Raw genomic sequence first — 16,900 nt, 5'->3', positions numbered from 1 at the left:
TAAAAGTAGATAGAGGGGAAGGCGCAGTGCGGACGCGCCCAATTAGGCAAAAAGAGATCCCAATAAAGACGGCTAAATATAAAAGGGAAATAAACATTCTGCCGCTCCATATAGCTCCGCTGCTGCACAAACAACGCGAGCGTATGCGCCCTAGACACCATGTCATACTTTTTCACACATGCATATGCGAGCGGGGCGTGACCGCCTCGCAATTTTGTGGTGTGTGTGTGTCTGTGCACAGGCAGCATAACTACATCTCTGTCAGAAAGTTACGACAGAGCATCGCAACTACTCCCCGGGGAGCTTTCTGTTGCTACCATCATGTCTGCGGACGACCGTATATTTTCAGTACGGGCAGCACATGGAGGTGGGGGTGGGGGTGGGGGTGGGGTGACATTCAGCTGCCCCTTGTCATCACTCCTGCTTGTGTCTTCCAGAGCAGTAAAATCTGAGCTACCTCACAAACGGCACTGAAAGGCCAAGGTCAAGTCACTTTCTTCCTCCGGACCTCAAAACCTGGAAACGGCCTGCTATCTGCACGTTCAAAAAAAAGTAAGAAATATATATTTCAAATCAAAGCAGAGCAAATATGCTACACACTGATCAGGAGGAAGCCAAGGACACATCAGTGAAGCTCCACTTACTAGATAAACGCCTCATTTACATGACAATGTTTTCAAGGGAAAATGTAAAACTTTTGAAGTATTTCGGATTGTTTGTTCACGTGACACAAGTATGGCTTCAATACAAAAACAGCAGCACCCACTAGTGATCCTACAATTAAAATTTTTTTTTTAGCAACGAATAAAATAAGTTTAAATTCCTCAGGAGCTAACTGAAATCACGTTATCTTTCATACTTCCTCCTGGGCAGTGTGAATGTTTGTGCATTCGTATACAAGTGTGGTTAAATGCTAATGTCACCTCTCCAACTGCAACTGCTGTGGCGTGACGTCTGTAGCTTAAGAAAACTGCAATACTTCTGAAGCAGATATTCCGATTAATGAAAAATCTTCAAGTTTTTCCTCATTTTCACACTTTGTGAAGTAGAACTGGACTCTGACGGGTCACATGTCTGACATCCTTGGTCCAGTGATTCATGATCTGGCTGAAACAGATGCATTCTGAGGGAAAAAAAAAAAAAAAAAATTAACTCACGCTGGCTCTGTTTCTAGGCCCACACATTCTTTCACTGGAATCGAAGGGTTTTCGGAGAAAGGCCGGGCAGACCACTGGCCAAAGGCAGCATACTCAACCGGCCGAGACAGAACTTATTCGAAAGCAGCTGAACGGAATATATTCCGCAAAGCAACGCCAACGCCGCTGCCACCAGGGAACAGGAGGTCCTCCCAGCTCCAGAGCTGCTCTGTCTAGTTCTCATTTCCCTTCTGTTGTGGAAATACACAAAGGATTACATCCGTCAAGCGAGCCCTCCTCGAACCACCACAGGCCGCAGCTTTAATACGCCTGGCTCGCACCCGGCACTGTGGGCCAAGGCTGCTGCTGCCGCTGCTGCTGCTGGCGTGTGTCGAGAGCGGAGTCCGGTGTCGGCTCGGGTTAGTGACGGTCCGTCTGACCAGCTTGTTAACTCTGATTGTATCAACAAAGATTTGTGGTGAACTGGATTGACCAGAGATCAGATTTTTGTTAAATCTGTATTTTAACAGAGAAAAGCCTTACTGAGGTCCTTCAGAGCATCGAGTTCAAGGTCAAGTTATCAGATCATGTGAACCAAATCTAAGTCTGACAACAACCATAAAACTTTGTCTCTCCTGTACTCACCTGTGTTAATTTCATTGTAAAGGTCAGATACCCTTTACAAGACAACAACTCAAGTGATCGACCCGATAGACAGTGACGTTGGATTGACTTTACAGGCAACTCAACAACTCTAAATAACGGAGGGGTGGCTTGGGAAGAACTCAGTTTTTGAATGGTACAGGCAGAGCACCGACTTAAAAACAATAGAGAATCTCTGGAGAGAAGCTCCAAAACCCAGACGTGAAACACTTGTTGAATCAATCCCAAGAAGACTCTCAGCTGTATTAGCTCAAGCGATGTTTACACTCAGTACTGAGCAAAGGATCTGGAAACTTGTGACAATGTGAATTATCAGGTTTTGTTTTGTAAGAAATCTACAAATGTGTCTCCAATTCTGTCAATATAATAGGTGGAAATTAACGAAGGGGAAAAAAGAATGAAATGATTTTAGCAAATGGCTGCAATATAACAGTGAAAGATTCCAGGGGTTTCTCAAAACTCCACATCCATCGTTAATGCTACAAGATCATCATTCAACATTCAAAATCTTATAAGACCCCCAAAAAAAAAAAGAGTCTGTAGTAGTTAAACAGTCAAATCATTTTTTTTGCCTTCAGGTTGAAAGAAATAATTAATATCAATTTCATCTTTATAGCTCCACATACAGTGGTTATCAGAACACCGGCGGTACACTGTTCCTTCTGGTTTGATGCACTTCATGCTCACAGTCGCAGTTCAGTCATCGAACCGATATGTGAACAGAACGAGACGACAGCTGCTGTGACATATATTCTGCAACATTATTTCCACAACAGCGGTTCGTGCTCAACTGAACGTTGCATGATGCGTATTGCGTAAGACCTCCCAAACAGTTTATAGAGTACAATACTCCGTCACATTCTCCCACGTCTATTTCACAAACTGCTGATCTACTGGGATTTCCACACACAACAGTCCCTACAGTTTACAGAGGATGGCCCGAAAAAGAGAAAACATCCAATAAGCTGTAGTTCTCCAAGCCAAAATGACTTTTAAATGACAGATCAGAGAAAAATGGACACACTGATTCCAGATAAACACTTTTTACAAAGATCTGCAGAGGAGCACCACTGAGCTTCGACATGTTGAGCCTTGAAGCTGATGATCTACAGGAACAGAAAACCAGATCAGCTTCACTGCTGTCAGCTGGGAAAGGATTTCACCGATATCGTGTTTTTCGACTGTTTAGGCTGCCCGCTACACACCTACACATGTAATCCACACCCCTTCACACTCAATTCACACCAGTGGAGGCGGCTGCCGAGCGAGGCGCTCAATCCATCCACTGGGAGCAATTTAGGTTCAGTGTCTTGCTCTAGAGCTTGAGGCACAGCCAAAACTCACAGGCCACATTAAAGTGGACTTAGAGTTTTATCTCAGTCAACTACAATGACTGAACATTTTTTTCAGTGATTCAATTCAAAAAAGGGAAACGTGCCATATAGTATTAATTCTACACGGAGTAACAAATTTCAGGCTTTTATTTTTTTAAGTCTTGATTATTGCATACAGAAAATAAAAATCAAAAATTTTCTCAGATAATTGGAATATTGCATGAGACAGATTAAAAAAAGGGGGATTTCAACATAAAAGTGTTGGAAAAGGCACTCAGTACTCGGTCGGGGATCCTTTTGAATTACTGTTTCAATGCAGCGGGGCGTGAAGGCACCAGCAGAGTGACGCATGACCTGCTGTAAAACTTCCTGCTAGACATTTCACTGACTTTCATGAACAAAAAATAAAGCGAACCGACTGCAGCAGATGACGTGGCTCCTCAAACCTTCAAGTGTGGGAAGTTCACACTGGAAATCACACAGATTTTATTCTGAACCTCACCACTCTTCCGTCACACTCTGGGGACCTGGACTTGCAAATTAATAAGCAGTTTTCCTCCATGACTGAGTCACTTGTTGAACCGGACTGAGACACAGGTTTTTATTTATCTGTTTTGCCTTTATTTACCATGTAAGTTAGTTGAGAACGGTATGGTGTCAAAACTTTCTGGCTGTTCGCAGAGAGTGGTTGAACTGTGCACGATTACGTTTGTTATGCGCGCTGAATTTTGGCACTAAATTGATGCCATAGAACCGGTTCTCATATTCAATAATGACCTGGTGAAGAGGTGGCATAGAGCAAGATTTCAAAGCTGACGAAACTATGGATGAGCCTGAGAGGATTTGAGAGGATTTGATGGTGGTACACTAACCAGCTGTCTACAATGTTGGACTTAGTATTCAAATTCTTTGATTGCCTCCATCAGATACATCAGATAACTCAAATCCGTCAACCTGTGTTTAATTAATCTATATGATGTATGAAGTTTTCCTTTTTGAAATGCATCACTGTAAAAATCAATTTTCCAGTGAAATAATAATCTTCTGAGATGCACCTGAGAGACCACAACGATAGCGACCATGATTTTACCCAATCTATGACTTTGTGCATTAAACACAACAGTCCATTAAGTTGATTTTACCTCCTAAACATCCACTCATTCACTACTGTCTCTCACACTCTGTGGCGGGACAACAAACCCATCCCATAGTATCATGACTAGTCATCACCTGAGTCATCTGTAGGGAACAATTGCGCAAAAACAAAATCTCTTTGGATGGAGACATATTTTATGTATCTTTAACTCTGAGTCAGCGCGGCGGCGGCGCTGCTCTCGGTAGCCGTGACGGTTCCCAGCTCCGCACTTGGCCGGCTCACAGTTGTTTCTTTGACAATAACAAAGGAAGTCGTTGCTCCCTCGAGCACAAACATCTGCTACCTGTTACACAAAAACACACACAGTGAAGCATATTAACATACATTAGGACAGTCCTGAGGCCGAGCACAACGTCCTCGTCATCCGAGCGTAAACACAATGCCAGTATGCTGCGTACATGAGCGCACACACGTACGGCGGGCGCACGCAGTAGTCCAAACACCCATTCCTTCTCTCTGCGGCTGAAGTCTAAACATCTTGACTCCTCGTGGAGTGCAGGACATTTCTCACACACACACACACACACACACACACACACACCAAATCTCAGCCACCATCAGTGACTGTGCGCGATGCTCTCCACACATAGGGGAGAGACTTCTATCTTTGTCTTCCTAAGTTTAGAGCACTTCACCTGCATGTAGTTCAGCAAGGACACTCCTACAGTCTTCCCACAGCTAAATACCTCTCTGGCATATCGGCTTCTATCATCTCCCCAGTGCTCTCACCCGCCTACCTACACAGCTGCTATCTATAGACTGGATATCTATAGACTGGATCCAACAGATACTCATATTAGGAGAGCGTCGGCTCACTAACCCGCCATTCGGTTCTCAAAAAACTACAAAAGAATCATTTGAAAAACTTCTGAAAATAGAATTGTATGATAGAACATGAATATCACTCATTGTTAAGAGAAGTATTACACTTCTCTTACCTGAAATGTCTAAATGGATGTTGATTATTTTTGACCGTCGCCACAAGAAGTCATTGTAGACTTGTTTTAAAAGTAGTTTTCTTGATGCAGCTGGTTCATATCAAGGCCCCAAAACACTCAATGCCAAGATTTAATTTGATGCTTTATCAAGACGATGTTAAACAGCTTGTTACAGTCTGTATTATCATAGAATTGTTTTTTTTTTTTTTTTTTAATCTTTAAGGACTTATAGGAGCCTTTGCTAACATCTTGAATATAGAGACCACAACAGATGGCAGGGCTGCAACAAAAGGTGGATCCAAACTATATTAAGCAGGTGCTCAACTGCTGCCAATCCATGTACAAGGGTGACTGAGATGTCATTTGACGGTCCCACAAGATCTGTAATTAAAAACCGAACACGCTGGTAATGGTTTCCATCAAATGCAAAAGGAGAAGAAACGCAAACTGCGCTGAGATGTTCGGTGTGCCTTTCAGGGTGTGATTGATGCTACTGCAGTTCATTTCAGTCCACGAACCTCAGCATCAGCCACTGCAAGAAAAGCATGCGGGTGGTTTGAATGGAGAGGCTGATTACTGCACGGTCGTCGAAGCTGCAAGGTTCACCCTTGAAGTGGTCACAAGACTTTAATGTGTTTTTGTTCTTGAGCAGGACACTTCATCACACTCGGCACTTGCACAGACAAGAGGCGTAGCTCCTTAAAATACTGCTGTTCAGAGAGAGGAAGGAAACCGTGGAGGAGTCTGGTCTGTCAGCAGGTATGGTGCAGGTTGGCTGACATGGTCATTCCTGGCTGTATATTTACCCCAAAATTTCAGTCAAAATAATAAAAATTTATCAAGTACTTTCATCATTTTTCCCAAAAAATATTGTTTATATTAAATGTCATTTCAAGCCTTAAATCACAGCTGAAACACATTTTAATGTTGTCATAATACAAAGCACTCAGTGGGAGCATTATGTGAACCAGACTCGGCCATTTCTGTTAACTTAATGAAATCTTTCTTTTCAACCGAGACTCTGTTTATGGGATGTTTTCAAGTGAAATCCAGTCTCCTAAGGGGGAACTTTTTGAAAATGCTGCTTCTATTGCTGTACAAATGTGAAAAACTGCAGCTACAGTGATTACGCACCACGACCACAGCAAACACTTCTTCTGCACATGCACAAGCAGAACACACATTCCACAGTCCATATTCTTCTGGGACTTGCTTTATAGTTAAATGTCAACGTGGTTGTGATTCCATTTGAATGTCCAAGTATTCGTAATCGTTCATGTTGGTCAAATATTGTTCTCTGCATGTATATGTGTGGTTTCCAGACGAAAATGAGCAACAGCCCACCTCGTGATCTGGAATCAGTTTTTCTGCCTTTCCTGTGTTAACATACAGTCTGTAAACGTAAAAATGATGTTTCCACTTGAATTGTGAAGTAAACCTGACTAGAATTAGTTGGATTTTTTGAGGTGATTGTCTTGATGAGCTGCATTCTTTTATCAGACTGGGCGAGAAAACATCTTTAAGGTCTGAACCTCATCAGTTAGCAGCAAGAGGAGCTGCAGGTTTCATTACAAAGACTTGGGTTAATATGGTAATGCATTCATACAGTGATTATATTCCATTATATTTCAGTTTTTTTTTTTTTGCAGACAAAAATTACAGGCCAGCTTGTTTTTCTTCTACGGCTGAACATTCTCATGAATCACACTGCTTTACTGAGACAAAGTCTCTTGGATTTTCTAGATATTTTTCTGCTGCATTGAGCCGGACTACTGGCTCACGGCGTTGTAGCTCCTACTACTGGCTGGCAGGCACACGACAGCTGAGCAGCACCTTGTAAATGGATATTTCTGTTAACGACTAGTAAGAGGTGGGGGTGTTTAACCTTTTACCAGATAATTCCCACACATTCCCAAATCATACTGTAAATCTGTAAATAACAGGAAACTGTTTAATGAAATCTTCTTGAACTTGAGAAAGACGGGAACACAGAGGAGACAAGACAAGTCAAAAAGGAGACACTGAGAGCAAAGAAACACCTGGAAATGTGGGGAAGATCAGGAGATATCTGGTGAACCTCCGCACATGGCGAGTATGACAGGGAATCAAAACCCCGTCTCCTCCTGAAATCTCCTCCAAGCCTTTAAGAGGCCCACCTCCCCTCCTCCCCTCCTGCCCACACCGGACCTCCCTGCAGCTCAGACCACTATCAGACCACAAGCTCTCCATCTCGCTCCGAGGAGGGTTTCTTCTTTGTTTCGAGCCCCCCCTCCCTCCTGCTTCGGGGTTCCTGACTCTCCGCCTGCGCTGCCTCACCGACCCTCATCGGTGGCCTTCAATAAAAAGGGCAGGGGGAACTCCCATTCTCGCTGTTCCGCTGCATGTGTTGATATTACCGGCAGACTGTTTGGTTGTGTTTGTCAGAGTGTGATGACAGAACTAAACATTGGTATTTACCCTGCGATAACCGCCTTGTCTGGACAGGCTCTGTGTGGAAGCCCAGTCTGAGGAGGCTGACGGAGAACCTGTGTGTGCGTGGAGCCGTTTCCTCTTTGACCCTAACTTTGACCATAACCTTAAATCTGACCGGTAACTTACCTCAGGAACCGCTTTCTGTGTTTTGCTTTCCACAGTAAAAACATCAAAATCCCAACTTCAGGAGTCTGCCTATAAAATACTGCGGCATGCAAAACATAAACCAATACTAAACACACCATGTGCACGTGGAATTTCTACCTTATTAAAGGCTGCAATACTGAGTTATGTTGCAAACAAATGACATGTTTATTCACATCCATTCACAAAATCGCAGCATCCTTGAGGCCGCGTTTACTTTCCAGCAGTCTTTTCTAACACACTGTAAACACCAATATTCCTGCTCAGATGTTTATTCTGCATTTTATTGCAGGAAGTTTTTGCCTCACGCTTCTTATCTCCTTGCTGTTTTTATCTCTCGTTTCTTAATCAGGCATCTTTGTATCTTAGTGTTGTTTAGTGTGTGTACTGCCGCTGCATACCGAACCACATTCCTCCAGCGGGATAACAAATATACTCAATAAACCGTCAGCTAATTCACAGCCTGGGAGCACGCACTGCCCCCTGCTGGCCAGCGGACTGGGAGTCAAACCGGGGTCACGTTGGCTTCGACTCGATTTGAAACATGCTTTCACGAATGTCAGCACTGAACTCTGAAGAGTTTTCATGGAGGTTTAACACAGATAGAAACTTGTTTCTTCAGAGTGTTTTCATTATGGCTGAGCACCGGCATGACGATGGCCAAATGTGATCAGTTTGGCTTTATATTGAAATTACTGTCATTTTCTGTACTAATTATTTAATTTGGGAAATAAAAAGCTGTGTTACTATTTTCCTATCCTGGCCAGTTTGAGATGAAATTGGGCTGTATGGAAAAACAACTGTGTCGACGGCACAGTTAATGTGCAACAGAAACAACAACCCAGCTAAAATGTAGATAATTATGGCAGGTTACACCAAATAAACACTTAAACGTGTGTCTATGGGTGACGGCAGGGGCAGCAGGCAGTAGCCAGTTCTGTCACACACAGGACTCTGGAAACAAAATTAAACCACAGACCTGCAGTTTTACCCTGTGTGTGATCAAAGAGGCCAACATGGAAGGATCTCTATGCAAATGTAAAAACACCGTAGACTCTATTTTGCACATGCCGTATGAGTTTTGTGAACCTGTGAGTGATCAGACCTGCAGCAGCGTCCCGTGGATGTGGTTCTGCTGGACTTTGGTTCCTGGCTGTGGAGGGAGTTCCTGCAGTAAGGAGTGGACTGTGGACGGGACCTGGGTGAGCAGCACGAAGGGGACGAGGGCCCGGGCGGCCATCTCTCTGGTCCGGTACACCGCCGAACGGCCACATCTGAAGAGACACACACACACACACACACACACAGAAGCAAAAAGTGATGGAGGAGAGTGTGTGCTGTTATGAAAACCTTTCAGGTTATGTAACATTGGATGTTTTTGCTAATGGAGGAAGTTGTCGGTTTTCCCATTATCACAGGTCACGCGTTGTTATTCTAACTACTGCGTTTAATTTATTATCCAGCTGCAACGACACTAGAAAAATTATGTAATTATAGTGCATGTTATCACTATTAATGGTCATTATTTTGTTCTCTGCGCAGACTGCGTGAAAGAATCCAACACTTGGGGATGATGACGCAAGACTTATTTGATTTGGACAGTTTGTGGTTATTTTTCTGTATTGTCTCCATCTTTTATTCCCCCATTTTGGTTCCAGTCTGCCTCTTCCCGCTTTGCAGTAAATGAACATAAACAGCTCGCAGGCCAGGAGATGACTGATAAACCTTAAACTTTTTTTTTTTTTAAATCATTACTTAACCAATCGGCTTCATTTTGTTTTGGCCCACACGCAGATGCCTTTGTCCCACGGTCTTCCAACAATGTTTGACGATGATACAGAATGTGGCGAGTCACCCTGAGTGAACGCTAAAATTAACCTTGTTTACAAGCTGATAGTCTTTCATTCTCCAGTGTCATAACACAGCCAGGGCAGACATGAGAGAAGGACACGACCAAGATGTGAATGAGATAAGAGGAGGAGGGGTGAGACGGTCTGAGGGCGGCAGAGTGGAGCGTCCCTGCTACGGAGGGAACGGCTTGAGCTCTGCAGGGAGTTTTGGTTATAAAATGATAGCTTAAGTTTATGTTTTCTCAAACTACAATTTCACAGAGCATCAATTTTGTGTTGTCTATTCAAACAATATACTTTTTTTTTTTTGAGGATCGAGACCATTCACATGGCATGTCTGCCTACTAAATATAGAGCCAGACGCCAAACATGGTTCAATGTAGCCAAACTGCTACATCAAAAATGGTTTCCGGGTACTTCTCAGTCAAAATGTTCAAAAGTCTTCTATTTGGTTTGACACAGCGAGCCGACAACACAGAAACTGACCGTCACAGAGAAGATAAGAAGCACAATCACCCCTCTGCAATGTGTATGTACAGCAGGGGTGTCAAAAATAAGGCCCGTGGGCCAAAACCAACCTGCTCGAGGCTCCAATCTGGCCTACTAACAATACTATACCTTTCAACAAAAACACTGATTTTATTTATTTATTTATTTTTCAAATTTCTTAAGAGTAGTAGACCCAAACTGAGTGAGTTTATAAAACTTGCATATTTCAGCAGCAGTAGGTGTATTTGAGATCTACTGAGGTGCTTTGAGGTCAGCTGCTGAACTGTCCTCACTGGATTTCTTTCTTAAAGAAACACCAAACTAAATTGAGACTTTGGAGCTAGCTGAGAAAAGAGTGCCAAGAAAAGAAAAATCCTGACAGTCTTAAGGATAATGTGGGTCATGTGTCCGTGACCAACATGTTTCCTGGTTGGTATGAGCCAACATACGCACAGATGCTTCTACATACTTCCATCCAGAGAGTCTCATTTTAGGAAAAGTATGGACCGTCCACATGAACTGTATGGTGAGGACACACTGGACATGTAAATACAGCCACAGACAAGTCTGGCCAAGAGAGTACATTTTTATCCATGAGGCACAAAAGTCAAAAGAGGACAATAGCTGTGTGTACACAATGAGATGCTTACAGGGCCCGTCGCTGTATTGACATCTGCAAGCAAAAATACAGTAAAGGTTCCAGAGAACCGCTGCACGTCTATCCGTCACCGTGGTGGTATGAGGAGATGAAACGGAAGCTGGGCCATACTGTGAGTGAGGGTCAGATACAACTGTAGACACAAACAGGAGCAATGGCCTAAAAGTCATGAAGTGAATGAGGAGAGGGCTGTCTGGAGCTACACATCAACTGTCTGCAAATGCTGCTCCACCTGTTGTGCAAATGCCTCGGTCTTTCCCGCACACCTATGGACAGACAGACAGCCATAGTATCACACACACACACAGACAACAGTTTGCATTCCTGATCTCTACATGCCTGTACATGTGAATTTATGTGCACAAATGTCACACAAGCACACCTAATGACTGCAAAGCCATGCGCAGTGCTCACTTTCCTCCCCTCCTCCCAGCCTCCCATTCTGGGCCCATATGTTAACTATCTGTGCTAATTTGTCCCATTGAAAGTCTTTTGCGAAAGGAAATGACAGTTTGGAAGGGTGTAATTTTAGAAACATGGGGGCGTCCCCTGTGGGGGTCACTTGGCAGACTTGCTGACTGGCGTGGACGGCGCTCATCTGGGCTTCATTTCACAGAGCTTGGGAGATGTGTTTCCTCCACAGAGACAGGACCGTGTTGGTTCCAACAAGGCAGAGTACCAAAGTCCGTCACAGAAAAACGCTGCGTGGGAGAGTTCGGAGATGACGTGGGGTAAAGATATCGCCGGACGAACACTGCCGCTCTGTTGCTTGAGCACCAAATCGTTTTGTTGCAAGTTGTTTAATTTGCATTCATCGTGTGTGTGTGTGTGTGTGTGTGTGTGTGTGTGTGTGTGTGTGTGTGTAAGCTAGAAATCCCTGGAATGAAGGCAGCGACTGCACAAATTTGCTTGTCTGCTCGGGCGGACAGCCAGCGAAATGTAAACACAATCACGTCCACACTGCTGTTTATGTTCTGTGTCAGTTCGGAGTATATCTGGGCCTTCGGATGAAGAGAAATGAATATGTTCATCACCACGTTGTTTTTGTTTTACTGAGTAGATAGTGAAACGCCTGAAAATGAGTCCAAATACCAAGCAGACCCACAGCACAGCAGACACGGCATGTTTCAAAGTGTCAACGGCGCAAAACTCCAAAACAGTTAATGCATTCCAATTTCTGGAGAAGTCAGGGTTCTTTGTGTCTTTAAGACATTATTCACTTTCAAGCAGGGCCCAGTTTGTGTCCAAGTTGCTCAACCCAACCCCAAGGATCTCCTCTACTGATATATAACCACCATCATGACAATTTCCGTCATTCTGATGCCCAGCGTGTTGAAGGCCCTGCACAGGAACTGACCTGCCAACCCTCTGCAACCCAGCTCAATGGGCTCACATCTTGCTTGCCACCCACTGCACCAACACTCCTCCATCGGTTTGGAGTATTTACCCTGATTCCACTTCTGATATGTTATTATGAAAAAAAGATATTTTAATGCAAAGAAATGTTGAGTCCCGAAGGCCAATGCAGTTGAAGAATGGAACCATTAGCATTGTGTCAAGTGACTTAAAAACAGAATACTCCGTCTACACGACCACCTGGGGAAAAAAAAACACCTTATTTGATAGCAGGAAGAGAAAAAACTTCAGTCTAATGCAAAATAAAAAGTACCTCTATCATTTATCCCAACAGATTAAGAGCACCAAGAAAAGGTTGGCCAATTTAACCTCTCTCGGATGGACCACTTTTGAAGTTGTGACTTAGTTTACAGGCATTACTGTGCCCTTTTAAAAGAAATGAGATACAACACAGAGAAGCCTGGAAAGGAGAGGAAGGGAGTGAGGCAGGCAGGGGAAGGAGAAATGCCTGGACTGGATATCATGGGATATAAATCAAGACCACAACACTGAAGATTCAGCTTTTAGGCAAGGAAAGAGGAACGGGAAAAGAGGAGACCTGGAAAGAAAAACGCCTGAGTAGACAAGACATACTGGGTATATATAAAGACATCAAGGGCCGGAATGAAGCAGCTATTAATTATTACAATAAATCTGTCAGCCCCCTCCATTTTGTTGTCATCATTATCGCTCTTCTCGTCATCATCCGTGCAGGTGTGACGCATGCGGAGGCCAGGCAACAGGGGAATGCCAAACGTCCAGAGGGTGGGTGGGAGGGTATAAAGATAAAAATGTTACGTGGTGTGATGGCGGGCATGATGCTCAGTCCTGCCAACACGATGGCCGAAGCAACATTTAATCCCCGGCGGGTTCAGATCATCCGAGAACGGGAAGAAGTGGCGGAGGCTGACGGGGTGGGAGGTGGGGACAGAGTCTCTGACCTAACCAGACACGTCCACACAAGCTCGGGGAAGATCGGGGCATATGGATGGGGGGAAGGGGAACGTGTTGAGAAACACGGCTGTAGCCAAAGAAGTTCAAGCTGGGCTATATTTAACCAGCATGTGGGCTACATTTGGGTGGATGCATGCGCCGCATACCTTCTCCGACAGTCACAGACTTGGCTAAACCCCCCATTTACTGCAGCAACGGGAGAGTGGGCCTGAAAGGAAATACTCCAAGAGTTCACAAAATAACTCATTTGTTAAATCACAAAGCCCAGGAAATCAGCCCATAACCATTAACTCGCTGTCGCTGACTGGGAGGAATTCAGGAAAACAGACATGCCTTATCTGCCAAAACAATAATGAAGTTTGTACTTCAGATAGAAATAAAACAAATAAATGTCTTGAGCCATAAGTCACACATGGAGGACTCCAGTGACTATGTGGCTTTCTTGAGCATAATGCATTGAAGAAGTGTCATAAATGAGGGATTTCTGTTGATTAAAGGTGACTGTTTCCACACAAAGTGCCTGAGTTTTGGGAGAAAATTGGGTCATCAAACATTCCTACCTCAAAGTCATCAGAACTCTGATCAGCTGTCGACACACTTTATTGTTTCGAGAAGAAATACAAGTGTGAGAGCTACATTGGAGCTAAGCTAACATGTGGGCTTGCTTCTCTACATCCACTAGTGTGGACAGTTATGCAGTGCAGGAGGATCGTTACAGTCATGCTATTAACTTCACTGATCTTTCAACTTTTTGACCCAATGTTGTTTTTAAGTGGTGTCATGGAGATTTGGAACGAATTGCACCGAGGGACGAAACAGCAATTGACTTTTGACTTCAAATCACAAAGGTGAATCTCAAATCCTTGAATACAAGCAGCTCTCAAAGAGCACTGCAGCACTTATCCGGCACCCACAGTTTCATTAGCCAAACCATCAGTACAGCTTTCTGGGTTCAAGGTCAAAGCCGAACCCCATGTATCCTTTCAAACTTTCCTGCTCCCATCATAATAAAGACAAATTAGGCCTCCAATAAATCAAATTAAGATGGACCTCCTTTTGAACATAGCATGTAACATGTGAAGACGACCATGTCTCCTCCAGATATCCCACTTAGCCAGTGTTTCCATCCCCAAAACATCACCAGCTGTGTTTGCTGGCATTCCAAGCTTTGCTGGAAGAAACGTCTCCAAAATGGAGCTTCGCTCTGTGCAGCAGTAGGCAGAGATTCACTGCTTGCACCAAAAAGCCACCTCTGGTTTTATTTTGTGCACTTTACAACGGTTACGAAAGAAGAAAGCTGAACTGCTCTAAAGCCACCCTAGGTTTAACTTTTATGAGTTAAGATTGAGAGTAAATTGAGAAATGAGGCGTTTGGTCTTGAGTTCAAGATTGGAGTTTGCGGATTGCTTTCTACAGCGTGCGTGCAGAATGTACGTTCTGGGTTTCGCAGGTGCGCTAGAGGCACATCAGCCTTTTCCGATAACATTTGTAGACACTTCCATCTCAGGAATGTAAGAAATGAAGTTTTCGCCCAAAGTTTCCCATTCGCCTGAGAAGGTTTCCTCCCCAGTAAACAGCAAGCTGCTTCAGATAAACCCACTCGAAAAACCTAAAACAAGAGCTGCGACACGAGACAACACAAGCGGGGACGCTCACTGCGCAGAACCGAATCCGGCTGGGAGGGTGTTTTGTCTCAGCGTGCAGAAACACCAAGTCAAATGGACACGCACACAAACTTAGCTCTATCTCGCTCGCACCCATGGCCAAACACTGCGAACATGTCACGAGGAACCCGGAGCGGGAAAAACAGTCAAACTGATAAAAGATGCCTGCACATTCGGGTAAACGCTGCAGATGCACCTGCAAAAACAATGCGGCAGAAAAGTACACACTCCATGTTTAGACTGGCCGTGTTTTGTCTCGGCAAAATGGATTTGTTCTATAGTTAGAAGGAGCTATAGCTTTCGAACAGATTGGAGAGGTTTATCTGAGAGAGCAGCTGTGTGACCCTGCTTGTTTTTCATAGAACATTCCCTTTGCTAATGTCTCCTTAACCTTTATAAACTGGGAAAGAAGTTCAAACGTTTGAAACAGTGAAATAGTATAAATGATGACGATGCATCACGTCTGCAAAACATTGTATTGATTTTTTTTTTTTTGGATGGTTGGATTAATCCCCATTCCTTTTTTTTTCTTTTCTTTTTTTTTTTTTTTTACATAGTTGCTTGTTGGTTGGATGTGCTCGCACTGGGTGCAAAGCTCGGCTTGACTTCCTGTCTCATGGACTCTGGAAAACATGGCTGAAGAGAGACTACAATACTGCCACCTAGCAGCCAGATGAAGTACTTTCCTCTTTCATTCTTTCTTTCTTTTCTTTTTTTGATCTGTTGCACGATTTGCACAAAACGTGGCAGTGTTGGATGTCTGACGGAGACTGAAATCTGGATGCGATTACTTTGGACTGGTGGTGACTGAGCTTTTCATTGCTACTTCAGCTTTTTCATTAGTTAACATATACACGACTGTTAATCTGGACCTAAGCAACTACTACAAAACGGATATAACAGATTAATACTGGTTCTTTTCCAATCAAATTTCAAACTTACCTCCATCATTCATGGCACAGACTTAATGAAGATATAGATTTAAATATTAGGTAGAGATTGTAGGGGATTGTAAGTTGAAGCATCTCTGCTCCTCTCCAGGATCTTATTCCTCAGGGGGGCATCTTGGATTGACAGACTGTTGCTGAGACAGCACTGTGGAAACTGGGTCTGTTGTATCCAAAAGCTCCTCCAGGCAGAACAGAAGTGAACAAATTGCCAAAAGATCATCAAATTCTCTGAGAATCCAAACTAAAGCTGACAAGAAGTCATGCTGTTTAGTCTCTGAAATTGATTAGACCCTCTAAACTACTTCCCAGAAGGGGAAACGAGGACACAGACTTTAAGGTGGGCCATACTGACAAGTCACAGTGAAAGATGATTTAAATAAACATTACTTTTATGGCAATAAGAAGATTTTATGTAAGGTTAACAACCATCACTGTAGAGAAACTAAAGTGAAATGTGGTGTGAACATGAACCATTCTAAGAAGGCCATCCGACCTGAGTGTAAGACGTCAACATCTAAGACATCATCAAGCTGTAACTCAGAAAATATGCAAATATAAGGAAAGTATTTCTGTTAATAAAGACATCAGATGTTGTTGAATGAGTTTAGAGTGTTTCAGTCTATGCACTGTTTTTTACAAACACACTTCAATAATCATTCAGTGCACTGATTTTATTTGTATAAAATGTGCTAATCCAGAAAGTCACCAATGGAAATGTATGAAGCTTTCCGATTTGAAATAAAATAACTTGCCCCTAATGCGTGGGACAGAGAGACCTTTACCGCATCAATTAAACATGCACCGCCCTCTGCTGTGTGCAGGACTCATACTGCAGATTTTCCTCAGAAGTGGTGTCTGGCATGGACTCATTTCCCAGACTTACACCTACCTCATAATGAAGGGCATGAAAGGTGCGAGCCCCAGAGGCGAGGAGGAGCCGTCCATGGGTGACGGGTAGAGTCGACTGAGCACCAGCAGCAGCAGGAACAGGCTGGGGTGGAGCTTCACCTGACCGCTGTCACTAAACACACAGAAAACCAGGCAGTCAGATTCCGCCAATGCATCATTAAAACAACCTGAAATGTGCAGTTTTCGAG

The 16,900-nt window shown here is 43.7% G+C and overlaps 1 protein-coding gene across 1 annotated transcript in view; it reads right to left on the bottom strand.

Annotated features, from left to right (window-relative positions):
• thada (THADA armadillo repeat containing) overlaps positions 1-16,900 on the bottom strand; it is a 95,362-nt gene that overhangs the window by 42,578 nt on the left and 35,884 nt on the right. The window contains exons 29-30 of the mRNA XM_030106145.1: positions 16,693-16,824; positions 8,949-9,117 (exon numbers count right to left, since the gene is read on the bottom strand). Coding sequence (XP_029962005.1) covers positions 8,949-9,117; positions 16,693-16,824 — 301 coding nt within the window. The remainder of the gene's footprint in view (positions 1-8,948; positions 9,118-16,692; positions 16,825-16,900) is intronic.

This window comes from Salarias fasciatus, chromosome 13, assembly GCF_902148845.1.
Source record: "Salarias fasciatus chromosome 13, fSalaFa1.1, whole genome shotgun sequence".
In the NCBI taxonomy this organism is placed as follows: Eukaryota; Metazoa; Chordata; class Actinopteri; order Blenniiformes; family Blenniidae; genus Salarias; species Salarias fasciatus.
Note: the sequence above shows the minus strand (reverse complement) of the source record. Positions and strands in the feature narration are given on the sequence as shown.